The following is a 22,355-nucleotide window of genomic DNA, read 5'->3' on the forward strand; positions in this document are numbered from 1 at the left end:
GGGTCACCATTTGTAACGGTTCTGATTTATCACTTCGGGGTCACCATTTGTAATGGTTCTGATTTCTCACGTCGGGGTCACCATTTGTAATGGTTCTGATTTCTCACGTCGGGGTCACCATTTGTAACGGTTCTGATTTGTCACGTCGGGGTCACCATTTGTAATGGTTCTGATTTCTCACGTCGGGGTCACCATTTGTAATGGTTCTGATTTCTCACGTCGGGGTCACCATTTGTAATGGTTCTGATTTCTCACGTCGGGGTCACCATTTGTAACGGTTCTGATTTATCACTTCGGGGTCACCATTTGTAATGGTTCTGATTTCTCACGTCGGGGTCACCATTTGTAGCAGTTCTGATTTCTCACGTCGGGGTCACCATTTGTAAAGGTTCTGCTTTCTCACGTCGGGGTCACCATTTGTAACGGTTCTGATTTCTCATGTCGGGGTCACCATTTGTAACGGTTCTGATTTCTCACGTCGGGGTCACCATTTGTAACAGTTCTGATTTCTCACATCGGGGTCACCATTTATAACGGTTCTGATTTCTCACGTCGGGGTCACCATTTGTAATGGTTCTGATTTCTCACGTCGGGGTCACCATTTGTAACGGTTCTGATTTCTAACGTCGGGGTCACCATTTGTAACGGTTCTGATTTATCACTTCGGGGTCACCATTTGTAATGGTTCTGATTTCTCACGTCGGGGTCACCATTTGTAACGGTTCTGATTTCTAACGTCGGGGTCACCATTTGTAACGGTTCTGATTTATCACTTCGGGGTCACCATTTGTAACGGTTCTGATTTCTAACGTCGTGGTCACCATTTGTAACGGTTCTGATTTATCACTTCGGGGTCACCATTTGTAACGGTTCTGATTTATCACTTCGGGGTCACCATTTGCAATGGTTCTGATTTATCACTTCGGGGTCACCATTTGTAATGGTTCTGATTTCTAACGTCGGGGTCACCATTTGTAACGGTTCTGATTTATCACTTCGGGGTCACCATTTGTAACGGTTCTGATTTCTAACGTCGGGGTCACCATTTGTAACGGTTCTGATTTATCACGTCGGGGTCACCATTTGTAACGGTTCTGATTTATCACTTCGGGGTCACCATTTGTAACGGTTCTGATTTCTCACGTCGGGGTCACCATTTGTAACGGTTCTGATTTCTCACGTCGGGGTCACCATTTGTAACGGTTCTGATTTCTAACGTCGGGGTCACCATTTGTAATGGTTCTGATTTCTCACGTCGGGGTCACCATTTGTAACGGTTCTGATTTGTCACTTCGGGGTCACCATTTGTAACGGTTCTGATTTCTCACGTCGGGGTCATCATTTGTTAAGGTTCTGATTTCTCAAGTCGGGGTCACCATTTGTAACCATTTGCCACAACTTACAAACCAATAAAGAATACACTTGCTCATTTCTTTCAGCCACACCATGAAGTCTACTTTCTTTTATTATTCACTGGACATAGCATTGCATTCTTCAACTGCCCAAACACCCCCCCAGCTAAACCCCTCTGACTTTCTCATTGGCTCACTCCCACATGGGTGAGGCTGACACTCTCACTCTCCTCTTCTCGATGAAGGTAAATACGCGACCGCAACAGGGTAAATGATCCTGTATTGGAGACCTCGTCATTTGTTTGTCCTGGTGTCATTGCATGTTTCGGCCTTTAAACACAAGGCAATGAATACAGGGTGCGGTGTAACAGTAAATCAAAGACGGCAGGCTGTTGTGTAACAGTAAGTCAAAGAGGGCTGGATGGAGCATTACAAAGGGCAGGGTATAGAGGGTGCGGGGTATTTTAACATTACAGGGATATTATCTTTTACCAGTGAGAGGACTGTTTAAGAGTCTGATAACAGCAGGACAGAAACGGTCCTGGAATCTGAAGGTTCACGCTTTCAATCTCGTGTATCTTCTGCCTGACGGAAGGAGGGAGGAGTAGGACCTTTAATACATTGCCAGCTTTCCTAAGATAGCGGGAGGTACAGATGGAAGGGAGGGGAGGGGGTGCGTGATGGTCTGAGCTTCATTGTCAGCCCTCTGCAGTTTCTTGAGGAGCAGTTCCCATCTCGCCGAGCCATGACCCTGGAAGGTAGGGATGGAAATCGGCCAGTGCTAGCCGCTTCTCACTGAATGGTCTGTTTGTGTGCAGTGAATTCTTCTTGATTCCAATACCATCCCAAGCCCCGTGGTTAATCAGTCCAAACATATCTATCGCCCCTAGTCAGCTGAACATCATAAAGGGTTAGACAAGGCAAACACATGCCGACAAGCCAAGCTTGACCTAGCACTCATTGCTGGATGTTCATCCTAAGGATTGACCCCACCTCCACCACAAGGGCAACAATGAAAGCTGGTACGTCCAGTGACGCCCCATGGATGTGTGAAGTCCAGGCACCATTCGGCCCTTCAAAAAGTCATGTCACTTCAGAGGTAGTGCTGCACAATTCTCTCTCTCTCTCCTTCTCTCCCCCTGCATTTATCCCATGTTCCCGTATACCTGTCCAAATATCTGTTACTGCCCGGGTGTAAAATAAAATAGGATTAATAGGCAGTGAAAATTGGTCTGGAAAAACTGGGGTGTTGGGTGGGGGGGGGGGAAGAGTTGATGGGAATGTGGGGAGATTAATGTGGGATGAGCTTTAGAGTCAGAATCAGATTTATTGTTATGAAAATACATCACAAATGGTGTTGTTTTACAGCAGCAGGTGTTGTGCATTACAGGTGCTAAATTACAGTTCCGTAAATGCAATATTTAAACCGTAAATAATTAGTGCAAAAAGAAAAAAAAAGTGAAGGTTCATTGCCCATTCAGAAATCTGATGTCGGAGGAGAAAAAGCTCTTTTTGCAGATGTCCTCGACGGAGTGAAGACTGGTGCCCATGATGTTGCAGGCTGAGTTCCTGTCCTGCCCATTAACCTCTCCACACCAGACAATGATGCAATCAGTCAGAATGCTCTCCACAGCCCACCTGCAGAAATTTGCAAGCACTCTTCATACTTCTATTGAAATATAGATCCTGGCGAGCCTTCTTCATTATTGTGTCGACATGATGGCCCCAGGATAGGTCTTCAGAAATGTTGAGACCCAAGAATGTGAAGTTCTTTGCCTCTCCACTGCTGACTGCTCGATGAGAATGCTTAGTGTGAATTGAACTGTTTGTTTCAACACTGATGGTTCCGTGGCTTTCCAACTGAGGATTGCCAGGGTGGTGGTGGAGGCTGGGGCAATAGGACCATTTGAAAGACTCTCAGACAGGCATGTGGATGCAAGACAAATAGAGGGTTATGGGTGTGAGGTAGGGAAAGTTCAGACTGTTGAGTATGTTTACACATAACCTTGTGGCTGAATAGCCTGTATGGTGGTGTAATATTTTATGCAACTCCTGGAACAGTGATCCAAGAAATTTCACCTCTTCCCACGCTGCTAATAAAGGGGGAAAGAAACTGGGGGAGGTGAAATACTATCTCTTAAGTTCCATGTTCTAATTTGAAAAATGCAAGTGGAGTTCATTCAGGAGTCTGATGGCTGTGGGGTGGAAACTGTCTTTAAGACTGTTGGTGCACACCTTTGCACTCTTGAACCTTCTCCCCGATGAGAGGAGAGAGTGGGTCCAGGGTGCAATTGGTCCTTGTTGCGTGGGCTACCTTGGAAGATGTAGATGGAGTCTGTGGAGGGGAGGGAGATTTGCGCGATGTTCTGAGCTGAATTCACCACCTTGTGCAGCTTATTCCAATCTTAAGGGGAGCAGTTCCCATCTAACACTGTGGTTAATCCAGCCCGTCTTCTGTTGATGGTTTATCTGTAGAAGTTACTGAAGGACAAGGAAGACCATGCTGAACTTCCTTAGTCTTGTAAGAAAGTTGGGGCATTGGTGGCTTCTTGACCATCGTGTCAACATGTTTGTCCCAGATCAGGGTACTGCAGACATTTACTCCTGGTTTGCAAACCAGAGGACATAAGTTTAAGATGGGGGGGGAGTGGGGGAGAGATTTAACAGGAACAAGAGTGGTGACAGAGGAGGTAGGCACTATTGCAATGTTTAAGAAAAAAATGGATGGATACATGATAGGATGGGTTTAGAGGAATATTGGCCAAACATCTGCAGGTGGGACATTTTTGTCGGCGTGGGCAAGTTGGGCCAACGGGTCTGTTTCCATGCCTCCTCTACATCAGAGAAACTGGGCACAGACTGGCAGATCACTTTGCTTCCCTCTGTCCACATTAGTGACAGGGACCTTGCAGTGGCTAACCATTTCATTTCTGTGTCCCACTCCCATGCTCACTTTTCTGCCTACGGCTCCTCCCCCTGCTTGCTACTGTGCATTCCCTCCCTTATCCACTTGTGATCTCCTGCCTTCGGATCCGTGCTCCTACCCCTTCCCCCATCACCATTTTGTTCAGGCACCTTTTTCCATACCTCGATGAAAGGCTCAAGCCCACACGTTGGTTATACCCCTGCTTTATAAAAGTAGAGAGTTTCTATGAAACCTTTCGTAAGCTGAAATGGTGTAAAGCGAACACCCATTCACTATTATCGAAGGCTATTTTTGTAAAATAGAAAACCCATTCAAATTTATTGCAGACAGTGAACACCGATTTCTTCGTAAAATCAAATTTTTGTAAAGTGGGTATTCGTAAACCTGTATAGCTTTATCTTTGCTATATAAAGGACACTGTCTGACTGATAAAAAAGTAAAAACACAGCAGGTCCAACAGTGTCCATTATAAAGCAAAGATGCTTTTAGGCTGGATTCTGACTTGGAGGCTTTCCAGAGGATGGTAGCCTCACACCATTGGCTCCCCAACCAAGCGCACACACCAAGTGTCCGAACCTACGGTTGCTCTCATACTGTGCAGGATTACTATAGGAACAACACATCGTCAGTAGGGTAAAACGAACCTGTCTCATGACGGTCTAAACCAGCTCACGTTCCCTATTAGTGGGTGAACAATCCAACCCTTTGTGAATTCTGCTTCACAAATGATGGGAAGAGCTGATATTGAAGGATCAGAAGGGCGACACGGTTGGCGTAGGGTGGCATAGGTGGCGTAATGGTCAGTGCAGTGCCAGCAATTGGGACCAGGCGTGAATCCCCCACTGTAAGGAGTTTGTAGGTTTGCCACGTGTCTTGGCCTGGAAGTCAGCCTGAAGAAAACTGAGGTCCTCCATCAGCCAGCTCCCCACAATGACTACCAGCCCCCCCACATCTCCATCGGGCACACAAAACTCAAAACGGTCAACCAGTTTACCTATCTCGGCTGCACCATTTCATCAGATGCAAGGATCGACAACGAGATAGACAACAGACTCGCCAAGGCAAATAGCTCCTTTGGAAGACAACACAAAAGAGTCTTGAAAAACAACCAACTGAAAAACCTCACAAAGATTAGCGTATACAGAGCCGTTGTCATACCCACACTCCTGTTCGGCTCCGAATCATGGGTCCTCTACCGGCATCACCTACGGCTCCTAGAACGCTTCCACCAGCGTTGTCTCCGCTCCATCCTCAACATCCATTGGAGCGCTTTCATCCCTAACGTCGAAGTACTCGAGATGGCAGAGGTCGACAGCATCGAGTCCACGCTGCTGAAGATCCAACTGTGCTGGGTAGGTCACGTCTCCAGAATGGAGGACCATCGCCTTCCCAAGATCGTGTTATATGGCGAGCTCTCCACTGGCCACCGTGAGAGAGGTGCACCAAAGAAAAGGTACAAGGACTGCCTAAAGAAATCTCTTGGTGCCTGCCACATTGACCACCGCCAGTGGGCTGATAACGCCTCAAACCGTGCATCTTGGCGCCTCACAGTTTGGCGGGCAGCAACCTCCTTTGAAGAAGACCGCAGAGCCCACCTCACTGACAAAAGACAAAGGAGGAAAAACCCAACATCCAACCCCAATCCACCAATTTTCCCCTGCAACCGCTGCAACCGTGTCTGCCTGTCCCGCATCGGACTTGTCAGCCACAAATGAGCCTGCAGCTGACGTGGACATTACCCCTCCATAAATCTTCATCCGCGAAGCCAAGCCAAAGAAGAAGTTGGTTTCCACCAGGTGCTCTGGTTTCCTCCTTCCCTCCAATTTAATACAAGTATTTTTAATATCTCCTAACAAATATATCATTGGGAGTGTAACTCCTAATACTTTATTCAATTAAAAAAAATTCTTCCCAAAATGTATATACCTTTGGACAAAACCAAGTAGAATGTATAAAAGAACCTACTTTGTTCCATCTAAAACATAAATCTGATAATGTTGAATTAAATTTTCACTTCATATGTGTTGAACATAATTGATATAAAAATTATATTGTACTAACATTAATAATTTTAGTCATACTTTGTTTATATAATCACTTTCCAATGATTTTCATCTTTTTAACATTCAAATTAGAGTCTCATTTTCATCTTGATTTGTGAATTTTCCCGAAGTAATCTATACATTTCTGAAATAAACTTATTAATACCTCCGTTAGTTATTAGTACTTCCAATTAATTCTGTCTAGGTATGTTAAGTTATGAGATAATTTTTCAATTAAAAAAGCTCTTACTTGATAATAAGCAAAAAGTGTTATTTGATATGTTAAACGGCTCTTTCATTCTTTGAAAGGTAATAAAGTTGCTAACTTCAAAGCAATCATCTACTATTTTAATCCCTTTTTGAAACCAAATTTTTAAAAGTTGATTATTCATAGAAAAGGGAATAACTTTATTTTGATATAAAGGCATTTTATAAGAAATTAAACCTTTTCCACCTATTTCATAATCAACTTCATTCCAAATTTCTAGCAGATGTTTTAAAATAAATGAACCTTTAGCTCCCATTAATAATTTAGGATTCCGTTTATAAATAACCTCCTCCTTTGAATCTCCTATATTATATAATTCGACTCTAATCTTATTAAAGGAATCAAACATTCCTTTAATAAATTTCAATCGAGTTGCCTTATAGTAATTTTGAAAATAAGTCATTGTAAAACCTACTAATCCATATTTCCACATTAACTTTTCCATACCAACTCCAGCCAACTTCCCTTCCATAAAAGATTTTCTAATAGTTGAATTTAAGCCTTTAAATTTTTTGAGGTATCCTATATGGAATTGATATTGAATTCTTGGAGAAATATTCATTTTAATACAAGGATGTCTCCTATCTCCTTTATTGTTTATTTTAGCGATTGAACCTTTAGCAGAATTAATTAGACAAGATATGAATATTGTAGGTATTAAATTTGGAAAAGAACATAAAATTAATTTATTTGAAGATGATGTATTAATTTACATGACAGATCCAAGAAATTATTTAAGACATTAATCGGTAAGATTGAAAGAATATAACGAAATATCTGGTTATAAGATTAATTCTGATAAAAGTGAAATGATGTCTTTAACACATGGAGACTATCCTAAATGTAAAGATGTTACGCAATTTAAATGGTCAGATGGTGTAATTAAATATTCAAGAATAAAGATAGATAAATAATTTATACAAATTATTCAGATATTTATCTTTATTTAGTAGGATTAAAAATGATTTAGGAAGATGGAAAGATTTGCCCATTACTTTAATAGGGAAGAGTAAATTGTATTAAAATGCCCTCAGATTTCTAAACAGTCAATGAACCACAGACCAACCTTACTTTTTCTTCTTGCGCTCTCATTTATTTAATTTTTGAAATGTAACTTACAACAATATTTCGACCGGTAAGGCTGGTGCAAATCAACGAATTTCGTACAGATTCATGACATAGGTTCTGGTGCAGATAGGGCATTAAAGCCAAGGGCATCTGCCCTTTTTTGTAGATATAATGTGGTGTCATTTGAACATGAATTTTTCTCAATGTTTGACCAAATACAAAATAACCCCTTTCTGGATAAGAATTATATGTTGATTTGTGGACTTCTGCTGTGCATACTACCTTAGTATGATAAAAGGTTTTGTTGCCTGCGATGCATTCTGGGATAGTGATTTGAAGGTGCATGGTTCAAGGTTCAAGCTTCCTTTTATTGTGAAGTGCTAAGATAAAAGTGATAAGATAAAAAAATGATATTTCAACTTTTCTCTGCCATAAGGAAAGTGAAGAGTCGACATGAGTGATGCCCGGCGCCCCTAACAATAAAGGCCCTTTCACACTTGCAAGTGATCCCAGGAATAACGGCCAATCGGCCTTTAAAATATCTAGTGTGAAAGCAAAATCAGATCATCGCTGGTGTCAGATGGCGTCATTTCACGCCGGGGATTGACAGCCTTGATCCCTAGTACAATCCCTGGCATCTGCAGATGCCGGCGTTGAAATCAGGCAAACGGGAAATGGCATCGTGGGATTGAAATTACCCAAGTTTTTGCATGAGCGCAGAAGAAAAGATTAAAGTGAAGATATAAACTTTGCCATGGGAAAGTTGCTGAAGGGGAGAGAGAGGGGGAATAAATAGCAATATATGGCAATAACTGACAATTTTTAAACAGCGTGGGAAAGTTGGAAACTCTGTTACACACAATTTATAAAGAGCGTGGGGGAAAAAGCAATGTCAGACCTGACTTCCCAGAATGCCATGTGACAGAGAAACCCCTCCATGAATGCTCTGTGCATACAGCCCTTTCTCTGTTGCACAGCATTCTGGGAGGGCAGGTGAGCCATTGTTTCCCCCCCACGTTATATATATATAAATTGTACGTGATGGTGCTACCAACCTTCCCACGCTATATAAATTGTCGCTGTAGCACTATCAACTTTCCCTTGCTGTGTAAAAATTGTCTGCTATTGCATTTATTGCTAGCATTTTCCCCAGGTCCCTTATAAAGGTTTATACAGGTCAGCACATCAACAACAGGGGCTGAAGGGCTCAAACTGGGCTGTATATAAATCTGAATTATGTTATAATCAGGCATAATTAATTTTTTTCAAGTACAAGATCATAATACATTGATCAGGATTTAGGGCAGGTCCACCATGGCTCGATGTGTCATGACGTCACCAGTAGTAGGTAGAACAGTCCTAACCCCGGGGATGGCTCCTTGCAAGTGTGAAAGCGTTCACTGTCCCAGTTAGGAGTGGTCAAGTGTGAAAAGCCAAACCCCCATTCCTATCCTGGGACATTGAACGGCTGATTTAGTGGGACGCAAGTATGAAAGGGGCTTAAGAGTGTCCGTGGATTTGCCTCCAGCGCTCCCACAGCCTCTGTAACTTCACAAACACCTATTCAAACCGTCGGCAACCCAAGCTCCAGATCCAAACCTCTGAAGCGATCAGGAAGCCTTCAGGAGCCCATTTTGCCCTCGGTATCCTCTCAAATCCCATTTCTGATACCTGGTTCCCTTGAGCCCGTCTCCAGCAGCCCGCAGCTCGTGTGGATTCTTTGAACACAAGTCGACAGCATTTGTGAGTCCTTCAGCTGCTGAGCCCCTCGCTGGTCCACTGCCACAGTCACCTTGCCTATAGAGTCATCTCCCATGCTTCTTCTCAGCGGGGGGGGGGGATGTTCTCCCTATTTCTGGTGCCCTGCTCTGGTCCGCTGCTCTCCCGGAGTCTGCAGCCCCTCTTGGTCTGCTGCCCAGCATGGGTGCATCCGTCTTGGGCACAGACCTCTGTGGACGCAGAATTTTAAGAAAAATACCGTTTAACAGGCCATTTAAGGCCTGTATGGAACCGACAGCATCAGAAATGGACAGTCGTCAGGGCATTAAGTGTTATGGGGAGAAAGCTGGGGAGTGGGACTAAATGGGAGGATGGATCAGCTCATGATTAGAATGGTGGAGCCGACTCAATGGGCTCCTATATCTTGTGATCCCTGTCACTCCATCCTGCCCAATACCCCATCTCCTCTTTGCCTCTCCCAGCTTCTTCCACACCTTGATATCGATAACATCTTCCTTTCCCTCTTTAGTCCCGATAGAGGGTCTCCTTCTGAAATGCTGATGGACCATCTCTATCCCATAGATCCTTCCTGACCTGCTGAGTCCATCTGTTTGCTCTGAATGCAGTCTCTCTACAGGTGTAGGGAGTAAAGTGCAAATGGAAATAATAAACTTCCCACCAGATCTGATCTGAGGTACAAAAAGCAATTCCATGACCTAGCCATGAATGTTTACACTTTACGCTGCAGCAAAACAATGAATTTCATGCCAATAAAATTCTGAATCAATCAGGAATTTTGATTATGACTCCAGAAACCACAATCTCAACAAAATAATGCAATAAAAACCTTGGTATCCGGCACCTATGGGGATTGGTAGATGCCAGATAAGTTAATTTTCTGGTTGCTTGAGACTGCGTGATCGCCAAGCTAACAGTGAGGCACGCCCATTTTAAACTTCCCTGGTTTTTACCTACTTATTTCCTGCAATTTTGTTTGCTGGTCGCTTGCAGCTGCCAGCTTCTTGAATTCGGGATAACAGGTTTTCCTGTCTTTAGAACAGGAAATGTTTGAAACACTGAGCAGATCGATGGCCTGTCATTGGAGCTGGGTCTGCTTCTCTCTCCATAGATGCTGCCTGACATGCTGAGTTATCGCTCAGAAACACACCCCTTGGCCCAACTTGTCTCTGGCCACCAAAGTTACCAGCTGAGCCAGTCCCATTTCCCATCTCCCCCTTCACTCTTTCCTATCCAGGTACCTGCCCAAATGTATTTTAAATATGACTGTCCCCACCTCTACCACTTCCTCTGGCAGCTCGTTCCACACACCTGCCACCCTTGTTGCGATAAAGTTGCTGCTCAGGACCCTTTTAAATATTTCCCCTTAAACCGATGCCCTCCAGTTTTAGACCCCATGACCCTGAGGAAAAGACAGGAACCATTTAAGCCTCCCCTCCATCTTATGCTCTCTGTTTCAGGGAAAAAAGTTCTAGCCTATCTAGCCTCTCCTACATCTCAAGCACTTCAGTCCCAATTACATCCTTTTTATTTTTTTTGGCACACTTTCTCATTTATTTATGTCCTTTCCACAGCAAGGCGACCAGAACTGTATGCAGTGTTCTAAATATAGCCTCACCAATGTCTTGTACAGCTGTCTCATGATGTCCCAATTCCTGCACTCAGTACCCTGGCGCACAAAGGCAAGTGTACCAAACAGCTTCTTCACCACCCTGTCGACAAGTGTCACCACTTTCAGGGAGCCCTGTACCCATACTCTCAGATCTTTCTGATCGGCAGCTCTCCCCAGAGAGCTCCAGATTTATCTGATTTTATTGCATATTCCCAGTGTCTAAATTTTTTGATTTGCTACTTGTGTGGTTTCCTGTCCTAATCTAATGGCTTTGCAATGAGACTAAAAGACCTGGTACAGATGGTGTCCAAATTCAACATGCTATCTTGGCTCCCTGACTGTCGAAGTTGTCTTCCCCAGAATAATTATCCTTTAAATTAATCTGCTGGGATTGACCTTGACTTTTTTCTGTATGGTCTACGTTGTGCGCACACAGGAAAAAGTGACTCAGCTGTCCCAGAGCTCGAGGCAACGTGGACTCATTCCTTTTATCTTTTTAAAATACTGTTAAGATGTCAAACAAATGCACAGTCAAGTCCTCTGAGAGGACTCTGGGCAGGTGATTAAACAAAGGAAACTTATCTTAACTAAGAATTGGAATCACTCCCTTTGATCGCAGAATATAGATGTAAGAGTCGGCCATTCAGCCCTTCAAGTTTGCACTTATATTCAATCCTACCGTGGCTGATCGTGTGACCTCAGCACCTTCTTTCTCTCCACACCCCTTGACCCCTTGGCTATAAGAGCCACATCCAACTCCCTTTTGTATCTATTGAATGAACAAGCCCCGAAGGGAGTTTCACAAGTCCACAATTCTCTGAGAGAAGAAGCTTCTCCTCATCTCCATCCAAAATGCCCTCCCCCACTTTTCCTTAGACTGTGACCTCTTGTTCTGGACTTCCCCCAATGTCGGAAGCATTCCTCCTTGATCAAACCTGTCTCCTTTCAGAACTTGATACATCTCAATGAGATCCACTCTCATTCTCAGAATCAGAATTTATTGGCCTGAATGTGCCACTAAATTAGTTGTTTTGGAGCAATATTTACAGTGCAAATATGGCTATAAAATTCCATTTAAAAAATAAATTTTGTTTAAAAAGAAGAGAAAGTGAGTTAGGGTCTATAGTTCATGGTCTATTCAGAAATTTGATGGCAGAGGGGAAGAAGCTGTCTTTGTGCTGCCTGAGTGTTCATCTTCAGGCTCCTGTACCTTGTTCCTGATAGTAGTGAGAAGAGGGCATGGCCTGGGTGGTGGGGGTCCTTGAGGATAGAGGCTGCTTTCTTAAGACACTGCCTCTTCTTGATGTCCTCGATGGAGTGGAGAGTGATGCCCATGATGGCGCTGGTTGAGTTAGTTCACAACATTCTTTTCCTGTACTGTGCATTGGCACCTCCATACCAGGCAGTGATGCACCCAGTCAGAATGCTCTCCACAGCACACACGTAGAAGTTCACAAGAGTCTTTGGTGACATACTGAATCTCCTCAAACTTCTCACAAAGTATAGCTGCTTAGAATTTTTCAAAATGCCACTGAGAATAACTCCATTCTATCCTGTCCTTCCCACATCAAAGCTTGCAGTAAGATTGTGGCTGATTTCTTATGTCAGTGTCATTTACCTGCACAGCCCTGTTTCCCAGATACTCACTCCTGAAGGACATTAGTGATTCAGAGGGGTTTGTAATATCGTCCAGCAGATTGGTGGTCAGCGTTACCGTTCACAATTAAAAATAAAAATAATGGAATTTAAATTCTACAGCTGCTGTGCTAGGATTTAAATTTATATCTCTGGATCAGTGATCCGTCCTTCTGGCTGTTTGGCAAGAGTGACAGCTCTCGATTAATTTAATTCTTCGATGAATCGATGTGGAAGCTTTTAAAGGATTTTTTTTTCTGCCTGATTTAACTCTGTTCTTGCTTTGTTTTTTTTAAAATCCAGGATTTGGGTGACCTGATGGGTTGTTGAGGTCTCCAAGGGCATCGAAGGAGCATGGTCAAACACCAACCACTTCAGTACTACGAGCCACAGCTTTGCTTGTCCTTCCTCACAGGGATCTATGGGTGCAGGTGGAAACGATATCAACGATCGCATGACAGTACAACCAAGGTCAGTGATGGCTACCCAAAAGATCGCAACATAAGCAGACCACTCTGCCTGTTGAGTCCGCCCCGCCATTTCATCATGAGTTGATCCGTTCTCCCACTCAGCCCCACCTCCCTGCCTTTTCCCCATAACCTGTGATGCCCTGACTATTCAGAGACCGATCAATCTCTGCCTTAAATATACCCAACAACCTGGCCTCCACATCTGCCCGTGGCAGCAAATTCCAGAGGTTCACCACTCACGGCTAAAGGAATTCCTCCGCATCCCTGTTTTAAATGGACGCCTTTCAATCTTGAAGTTGGGTCCTCTTGTCCTAAATGCCCCTACCATGGGAAACAATTTTTCCACATATAATCTTCCCAGACCTTTGAACATTCAAAATGATCCCCTCTCATTCTTCTGAACTCCAAGGATTACAGTCCAAGACCCATCAAATGTTCCTCATATTCCAGTCTCTTCATTCTAGGAATCATTCTTGTGAATCTCCTGTGAACCCTCTCCAATGCCAGCACATCCTTTCTTAAATAAGGAGCCCAAATCTGTACCCTGTTCTCCAAGAGAGGCCTCACCAGGGCCTTCTAAAGCCTCAACATCACATCCTTGCTCTTGTATCCTATTCCTCTAGATATGAACGCCAACATTTCATTCACCTTCTTCACCGCTCATCTAACCTATAGTGATCGCTACTTGTATCTGAGTGTTGGTGTCTGAGCATTGTCGATGTGTGTGCAGGCTGCGACTGGAAAGAAATAATCCATGCTGTCCAATGTCTGAGCCGTTTGTGAGATTCTTTCCAGTGTTTGAAGTTGGAAGCCTGTGTCCTGCCGCTTTTCCTTCCCTCAAGGTTCAACGGTTTTTTTTGTCACATTCCATTAAAAGTGTAATGATCAACGCCAAAAGAAATGGGCCAATGAGAATTTTTATCAAGCAAATTATTTCAGTAACAATTGGGTCTTGAGCAGTGATTAGTAAGGGATTGCTTAAGGTGGGATGTGAGTGGGAAGGGAAGGTTGAGAATTACTGCTCTAGTCTCAATTGTTATTGATATATTTTGCTAGAGAACAGTTGTCATATTCCCATTTCCTTTGAAGTTCTGAAACGGTGCACATAACGAGTCAATGAGGAACGATTAAAACAGTGGTTTTCAACCTTTTTCTTTCCACTCACATCCCACCTTAAGCAATCCCTCACTAATCACAGAGCACTGATGGCCTAGGGATTACTTAAAGTGGGATGTGAGTGGAAAGAAAAAGGTTGAGAACCACAGTTTTAAAATGGTTATGAGTAAGTACAGTGTTGTGGGTGGGGGGGTGGGGGGGGCGGTGTGGAGGGTGGGAGTGTAAGAGGTTTTTCACATATAAAGAGTGGTGAGTGCATGGAATATGCTGGTAGCATTGGAGGTGGAGGCTGGTACAATGGGATCTTGTAAGAGACCATTAGATGCATGGAACTGAGAAAAATGAAGGGTTATGTAGTAGGGAAATTCTAGGCATTGTCAGAGTAGACAATGAGGTCACCACATGTGGCATTCAACAATTCAATGCAGGTTGAACCTCTTCAATCTGGAGACGTTGGGACTTGGCCAGTTCCTGACCACAGAAAATAGAAATTGACCCTAAGGGAACCCCTTATGTAAACATATCAAAGGTAGAGGAAAGCTTAAAACAGGAAAAACACTTGGGCAGCACGGTTAGTGTAGTGGTCAGTGCGACACCTTTACAGCGCCAGCGATTAGGGTGTTGGTGCAAACTCCTTACAGCCAGTGCAGGACTCAAACCCCTATCCCGATCGCAGCAGATTCAACCATCTCAGTGCCAGCGAATGGGACGGGGCTCGAGGCCCACGCTGTCCGTAAGGAGTTTGTACTAACGGCAGCAGATTCAAACGTGCCAGACCATGGGAGGTGCTGGACTACAGAGCACTGGGTAATAGAGGTTCAACCTGTACAGTGAGGCGACTGAAGAGTGTATAGTATCATCCTGCTGACCATTCAGAAATTCCAAGCACACCATTGAAACGAGACTTTGTTTCGCTCTTCACCATTTGTGACTATTTCTCCAACTACCCTTTTATAATTATTAGGGTACTGTTAATTTAATTTATACATTGTTTGTTAATGTGCCTTACGCACCTGTGTAGCTGCAGAATAGGACACAGGGCAGTGCAGCACAGAAACAGAACCTTCGGCCCACGTTGTCTGTGCTGAACATGATGCGAAGTTAAACCAAAACTCTGCTCCTTGCTCGTGACCCATACCCCTCCATCCCCCTGCACGTTTACATCTAGAAACTTGTTAAAGCTGCAATTGTATCTGCTTCCACCACTACCTCCTGGCAGCCTGTTCCAGGCACCCACTACTCTCCGTGGGGGGAAAAAAAACACTTGAGACACATCGAGGACCAGCCCATCCTCTGATTGGTCAACATCCACGTGGCTAGGGAGCATGATCAATGGCACAAATTGTATGTGGTCCACTTGAAGAATTCAAATCAAGTTTATTGTTATCTGATGGTACAAGTGCAACCCGATGAAACAGTGTTCTCCAGTCCACGGTGCAAAACACTCAGACACACAACCAGACATAACATATATACTGACAAATGTAAGCAGTATTCAAATAAATTAATATTGTTTTGGAAATTATGAGAGTCTTGGAGGGTTAGTATGAACAGTTCCTTTGGTCGTTCAGCATTCTCACTGCCCGTGGAAGAAGCTGTTCCTCAGCCTGGTGGTGCTGGCTTTAATCCTCCTGCGTCTCTTCCCTGATGGGATCAGCTGAAAGATGCTGTGTGCGGGGTGGAAGGGGTCCTCAATGAATTTTGTGTGCCCCCTTCAGACAATGATCCCAGTAGATTACATTGATGGCAGGGGTGGTGGGGGGGGGGGGGAGGTAGTGGTGGAGGGAGACCCCAGTGGCCTTCTCTGCCACTCTTACGGTCTGTTCAGCAAGGAATTTTAGCCCTTTGCTGCAGTAAATCATGGAGCCTACACAGAATTTCAATTGGATGTCTCAGTGCAAAGGGCACAGGGAGAGGGGACAGGTAGATAAGGCTTGTTACAAGCAGCCTCAGGTACGCCGGGCCAAATGGTCTGCTCCTGAGCTATATGTTACAGTGGGAAGCATAAGGTTCATTGGTGGCACATGAAAGGTGAAGTCTTTGTGTCTCAGTGACAGCGGCTGTGGTGCCAGATTCATTCCCACAATCTGCCTTGGAAGCAGATTCATAGAACACTACAGCACAGTACAGGCCTTTCAGCTTTAGATGTTATGTGAACCGATATATTCCAACCAAAAAAAGTACGAAACCCTCTCTACCCTGTAACCCTCTTTTTCTTCCATCCATGTGTCTGTCTAACAGTCTCTTAAATCCCCCTAATGTTTCAGTCACTACCACCAGCCCTAGCAAGGCATTCCAGGCACCCACAACCCTCTGTGTTTAAAAAAAAAAGCCTGACTTCTATAAACTTCCCTCCCTTTACTTTGTAGAGATGTCCCCTGTTGTTGGCTCTTTCTATCCTGGGAAAAAGGTATTGGCTGTCCACCTTGTCTATGTCTCTCAGAATCTTGTAGACCTCTATTAAGTCTCCTCTCATCCTTCTTCGCTTCAAAGAGAAAAGTCCCAGCTCTGCTAACCTTGCCTCATACGACTTATTTTCCAATCCACACAACATCCTCCTCTGGACCTTCTCCATAACTTCCACATCCTTCCTATAATGAGGTGACCAGCCTGAACACAATACTCTTAAGTGTGGTCTCACCCGAGATTTATAGAATTTCAACATGACCCCTTGGCCTCTTACCCTACTAATGAAGCTCAGCTCCCATAGGCCTTCTTAACTATCCTATCAACCTGCGCGGCGCTCAACTCTGAATTTCAAAAGAGACCTACAATCTTGGAAGCACAATGCAAGAGGAAGCAGACTGCTGGGAATGTTCAGTCAACCTCAGCACAGCGAGGTAGAACAAGGCCCTTGTTGGAGCCAGCTTGTGATTCAGTGGGTGCAGAGAATGTTACAACAAAAGTAACAGGAGCAGGAGTTGTACATCCAGCCCGTCGACCCCGCCCCGCCATTAATTAAGATAATGGCCAATCTGGCCGTGGAGTCAGCTCCACTTATCCGCATGTTTCCCATAACTCTAATTCCCCTATTCTTAAAAAATCTATAGCACTTTAATTTCATTTAATGCGGCAGCCTCTATTGCTTCCTTGGGCAGAGAATTCCACAGATGTACTGCGCTTTGGAAAAAGCAGTTCTCTATCCTAAATCTACTCCCCTGAATCTTGAAATTCTGCCCCCGAGTTCTAGTCTAGTATTATTAATAAAAACATCAAAGTATTTTTCCACTAAAACAATCTCCAGTGGAAGCAAGCTCCCTGGAGAATAGTCCTTTTATAATTACATTTAAAAAAAAATCCCTCTCCACCTAAATTTCAGTATCATCCTCAGCTGCACAATCTTTTCTCATTTGATAACCCTTTCATCTCCAGAATTAACCTGACAAACCTGAGTTTGCAAATGCTGGGGTTGTCTTGGCCCAGGCCCAAAATGTTGGCTACCCTTAACTTCCTATCGATGTCCTCTTACCCACTGAGTTTCTCCAGTGAAACCTGCGAACCTCCTCCGCACCTTCTCTACAGTGGAGCCTTTCTTAAATCAGGAATAAGGAACACTGCAGTATACCATTCGGCCCTCCGTGCTGTGCTGATCTATATATTCCCACCAAAAAGGAAACAAAACCCTTTCTTGTAACCCTATCTTTTTCATCCATGTTCCTGTCTTAAATTCCCCTGATGCGAGCAGTTCTCTAAATGTGGCCTCACCCGGTGCCCTGTATGGATGCGGCTGATATTCCTGATCATCAATCAATCCCTCGAGCAATGAAGGCCAATATCCTTCAAAAGAGTGAGGGGAGATTTGAGAAAGGAGTACAAAATTATGATGGGGATAGACCAATGGTTCTCAACCTTTCCTTTCCACTCACATCCCACTTTAAGCAATTTCTACACCATCGGTGCTCTGTGATCAGTAAGGGATTGCTTAAGGTGAGATGTGAGTGGGAAGGGAAGGTTGAGAACCACTGCTCTAGACCCAATTGTTACTGAAATATATTTGTTGGAGGAAAATTGTCATTGGCCCATTTCCTTTGGAGTTCTGAAGCCGTGCACATAATGAGTCCATGAGGTACGATTAAACCAGTGGCTTTCAAAGTTTTTCTTTCCACCCACATACATCCTTAAGCAATCCCTTACTAATCATGGAGCACCGATAGCATAGGGATTACTTAAAGTGGTACGTGAGTGGAAAGAAAAGAGTTGAAAACCCCTGGTATAGGTAAAGTAAATGCAAGGAGGCTTTTTCCACTGAGGTTAGGAAAGACAAACACAAGAGAACACATTCCCTCTATCCACATCCTTCCACATCCTTCTAAACTTCAGCAGGTACAGACCCAGATCCATCAAACACTCCTCAATTAAACCTCTCATCCCCAGGATTATTCTTGTAAACTTCCTGTAAACCCTCTTTAGTGCCAGCCCATCATTCCTTGGATATGGGGCCCAAAACTGCCCACAATGCTTCAAAAGCAGCCTGGTTAACATCTTGTCAAGCCGTAGCATTATATTCGCTTAAATGAATGCTAACGTTGCATCAGACTCATCCTGCAAGTTACCCCTCGGGAAATCCTGCACTTTATATTTTCTCTGGGTAGGCAACAGCCCAATGGTATCAATGTACAATTTTCCACTCTCAGGTTGACTTCCATCGTCTGTTCTTCCCTCTTTTCCTCCCATCTTTTCCCCTTTCTTACTCAGACCCTCCCCCACCCATTTCTACCCCTCTCTCTCTCCCACTCTTCTTCTCTCAACTATTCTCTCTCCCACCCCCTCTCTTCTCAACTATTCTCCCTCCCCCCCCCTCGGCTCTCCCCCCCCCTCGGCTCTCCCCCCCCTCGGCTCTCCCCCCCCTCGGCTCTCCCCCCCCTCGGCTCTCCCCCCCTCGGCTCTCCCCCCCTCGGCTCTCCCCCCTCTCGGCTTTTTGTAGCCGAAGATAAAGATACAGAACCAACATTCTGGGCTTGAGCAACCTTTCCCTGTTCCTCAAGTCCCAGAAACCCTGTAAAATGGCTGAGCACTAGCAAATGGTCAACATGGACAGGTTGGGCTGAATGACCTGTTTTCATGCTGTTGGACTCCAAGGTGATGACTAACGTGGGTGGGAGGGGCCAGCATGGAGTCAATGGGCCGAGGTGCCCTGTGGCGTACCCGATCTCTGTGACATGGATGAGGCGCGACGTACATCCCGCTGAACCTGGGGGGGGGGGAGGGGAGTCAGCATCCACATGGAGTGAGAAACAAGACCTGCACTCGGCATGACAGGGAGAGGAGCAAACATGCTGGGCCCCACCAGGTGCTGTGTATTGGAAACAACAAGTGTTGTGATGACAGTAGTTTTTCCATCTCAGATTGTCTGTCGGAGGTTCTGCAGCTGTTCCCCTGATCTGATCGAACTGTGATATGTGTTGCCCTGGACTGTCCCGGAGAGGGACTAATCCCAGAAGCAATCCTGCCAATCTTCAAAAATATTGTCGCTCCACGGTTGAAAGTAAGTTGGCAACGTGGATTGGATTAGATTTGATTCCATTTATTTGCATGTACACAAAATCCTTTGCTTGCAAAGAATCGCCAACAAATCCAACGGTCTCATTATGGCACATTTAGCGTTGCGGTTGCAGTGCCAGTGACCCGGGTTGGAATCTGCCACCGTTCTCGCCATGTCTGCGTGGGATTTCCTCTGGTGCATTCAGGTTTCTGCCCACATTCCAAAGTCGTGCAGGGTTAGTTGGGTATGATTGGGGAGTGTGGGCTCGTGGGGCAGACCACATATGGTGAAAAGAGTTCTTCTGTGAGCATACGAACAGGGCATCTCTGCCATTCGGCCAGCCATGTAAAGAGCTCGATTTACAGGGTATAGAATTACACTGAAAAGAAAGATAGTTTAGACCCGGTAAGGGCAGCCCCATTGTGGAGTGCATTCAGGGAATTGTCACCTTTTGCCAGTTGGTCTGTATTCCTCTCCCTGCCATTTTGTTTATTCAGGTGCCTGTCTGCTTTTACTTGTACCTTGAAGAAGAGTTCAGGCCTGAAATGTCAGTTATAAATCTTTACCTTGTGGCATCCTGTCACTGCAGGCTGACACAGAAGATGCTGTTCGAACACAACCTCTTGTGGTCACTGTGAGACCTACTGCGCAATGGAACTGTTCATGCTAACCATCTGAGACTCTTGTTGTTCAAAAGAATATTTATTTATTTATTTTTATTGATCTAATACAGGCAATCCCTTACATACGACAGTCCGACTTAGGATTTTTTAAAGTTATGATGGTTTGGATCCGTACTTTCAATTTCGGATCTGTTCCTGCGCTTGCAATATGCGGTTCACTGCTCTCTCGTATCCCCACCATCCAGCAATTAATTTTTTGGTTCAATACTTTAAACATTCTTCAGCTGTGAGTGTTGATGGCTTTTTCAGCATCGAATGAAGGTGTTCAAGATTTAATTCTAAAAAGCGCGGTATTCTTTTATGACATACGGTATTGTTCAATTCACGATGGCTGTGCCGGAACGTAACTCCATCGTAAGTTCCTGTTCTTGTCCTGCAGGTGTATTGTTAGTCTCTATGTGTGCCATGTCTGGTTGTGTGTCTGCATTTTTTTTGCACCTAGGACCTGAGAACGTTCTTTCATTGGGTTGTACTTGTGCAATCAGATGACAATAAACTTGACTTCACCCTACAGCATTTTGGTGTGTTACTACAATTACAGCGTCTGCAGGCTTTGGTGTTTCAACCACATTCAGAGACCTGATGACTATCTGGCAAAACTCTCTTTAAGCCCATTGGTGCGTGATTTCATGCTCTTGACCCTTCTCCCTTATGGGAGGAGGGAGAAGAGAAGGTGGCCAGGATACGATGGGTCCTTCAGTGTGTCGGGCAGCCGGAGATGTAGACCGGGTCCGTGGAGGGGAGGGAAGTTTGCGTGATGTTCTGAGCTGCATTCATGGCCTTCTGTAGCTTCTTCCAAACTCGAGTGGAGCAGCTCCCATCCCACATGGTGATGCATCCAGCAAGTCTGCTCTCGATGGTGCCCCTGAAGACGTTGTTGAGAGGCGGGGGTGCGGTCCTTAGTCTTCTGAGAAAGAAGAGGCGCTGATGCGTTGTCTTGGCCATTGTGCTTGTCCCAGGGCAGTCCAGAACTTGAGCGATTATCTCTTTCCTTTTCAACACTATTAATGAGTTCAGGGGTGTGGTCTCTGCCCCCTCTCCTGGTCATTGGTCATCTCATTTCTCCTTTAGACGATGAGAGAGAAGTTGTTATTCAAGATTCAAGATTCAATTTATTATTATAATAATAAAAGTGTCGTATTACATGAAATTTCTTTTTCCCTCCTGCAAGATGGACAGATTCGCCACTGGCAGGAATTGCCAAGTGCCTCTTACAGTCAGAGAAACAAAAGAGAGACCCCACCCCCAGAATTACCAAGTGTCCGTCGAATCGCCTTCAGCGCTTCCGCTGCAGACTCTGGGGATGCGGAGGACTGGAGCAGGCCACCAGAGGATGGGAAGATCAGCCTCCCCCTCCCCCCACATCTGAGAAGCAGAGGAGACAACCCGCGGGATCAGTGACCATGATGGTGGAGCAGTGAGGGGGCTCTGTGGTTGAGGAAGCAGTGAGGGGGCTCTGCGGCTGAGGGAGCAGTGAGGGAGCTCTGCGGCTGAGGGAGCAGTGAGGGAGCTCTGCGGCTGAGGGAGCAGTGAGGGGGCTCTGCGGCTGAGGGAACAGTGAGGGGGCTCTGCGGCTGAGGGAGCAGTGAGGGGGCTCTGCGGCTGAGGGAGCAGTGAGGGGGCTCTGCGGCTGAGGGAACAGTGAGGGAGCTCTGCGGCTGAGGGAGCAGCGCATGCGGTGGGGCTGCTGGCAATTCAAGGCGAGGAACCCGCAAAAGCTGTCGGCTGCAGGAGACTCATTGCGGACTGCTGGACTGGCTCGAAGTGGCTGGAGGGGTATCGGAATCGGGATGCGAGGAGATGCCAAGGGCGCTGAAAGGTTCCTGACTGTGTCGGAGGTTCAGATCTGAAGCTTGGGTTGTGGACTCTATGTGGCTGCAGAAGTGCCGGAGGGGAATCTATGGCTACTCTGTGACTCTGGGGAGGGGGATCAACTCTCTTTTGCTTCTCTTTCTCTGACTGTG

At 45.1% G+C, this 22,355-nt stretch overlaps 1 protein-coding gene across 16 annotated transcripts in view; it reads left to right on the forward strand.

Moving 5' to 3' along the window:
- Window positions 1–22,355, forward strand: part of gdpd5b (glycerophosphodiester phosphodiesterase domain containing 5b) — a 312,299-nt gene that overhangs the window by 145,648 nt on the left and 144,296 nt on the right. For 14 of the 16 annotated variants that reach the window (XM_069892130.1, XM_069892129.1, XM_069892143.1 and 11 more), the window contains one exon: window positions 12,944–13,111. In XM_069892130.1, the coding sequence (XP_069748231.1) occupies window positions 12,995–13,111 (117 nt within the window). In that variant the 5' untranslated portion in view covers window positions 12,944–12,994. Of the gene's footprint in view, window positions 1–12,943; window positions 13,112–22,355 lie in introns of those variants that run through there. The other 2 variants (XM_069892144.1, XM_069892146.1) reach the window with 2 other exon arrangements.

This window comes from Narcine bancroftii, chromosome 7, assembly GCF_036971445.1.
Source record: "Narcine bancroftii isolate sNarBan1 chromosome 7, sNarBan1.hap1, whole genome shotgun sequence".
In the NCBI taxonomy this organism is placed as follows: domain Eukaryota; kingdom Metazoa; phylum Chordata; class Chondrichthyes; order Torpediniformes; family Narcinidae; genus Narcine; species Narcine bancroftii.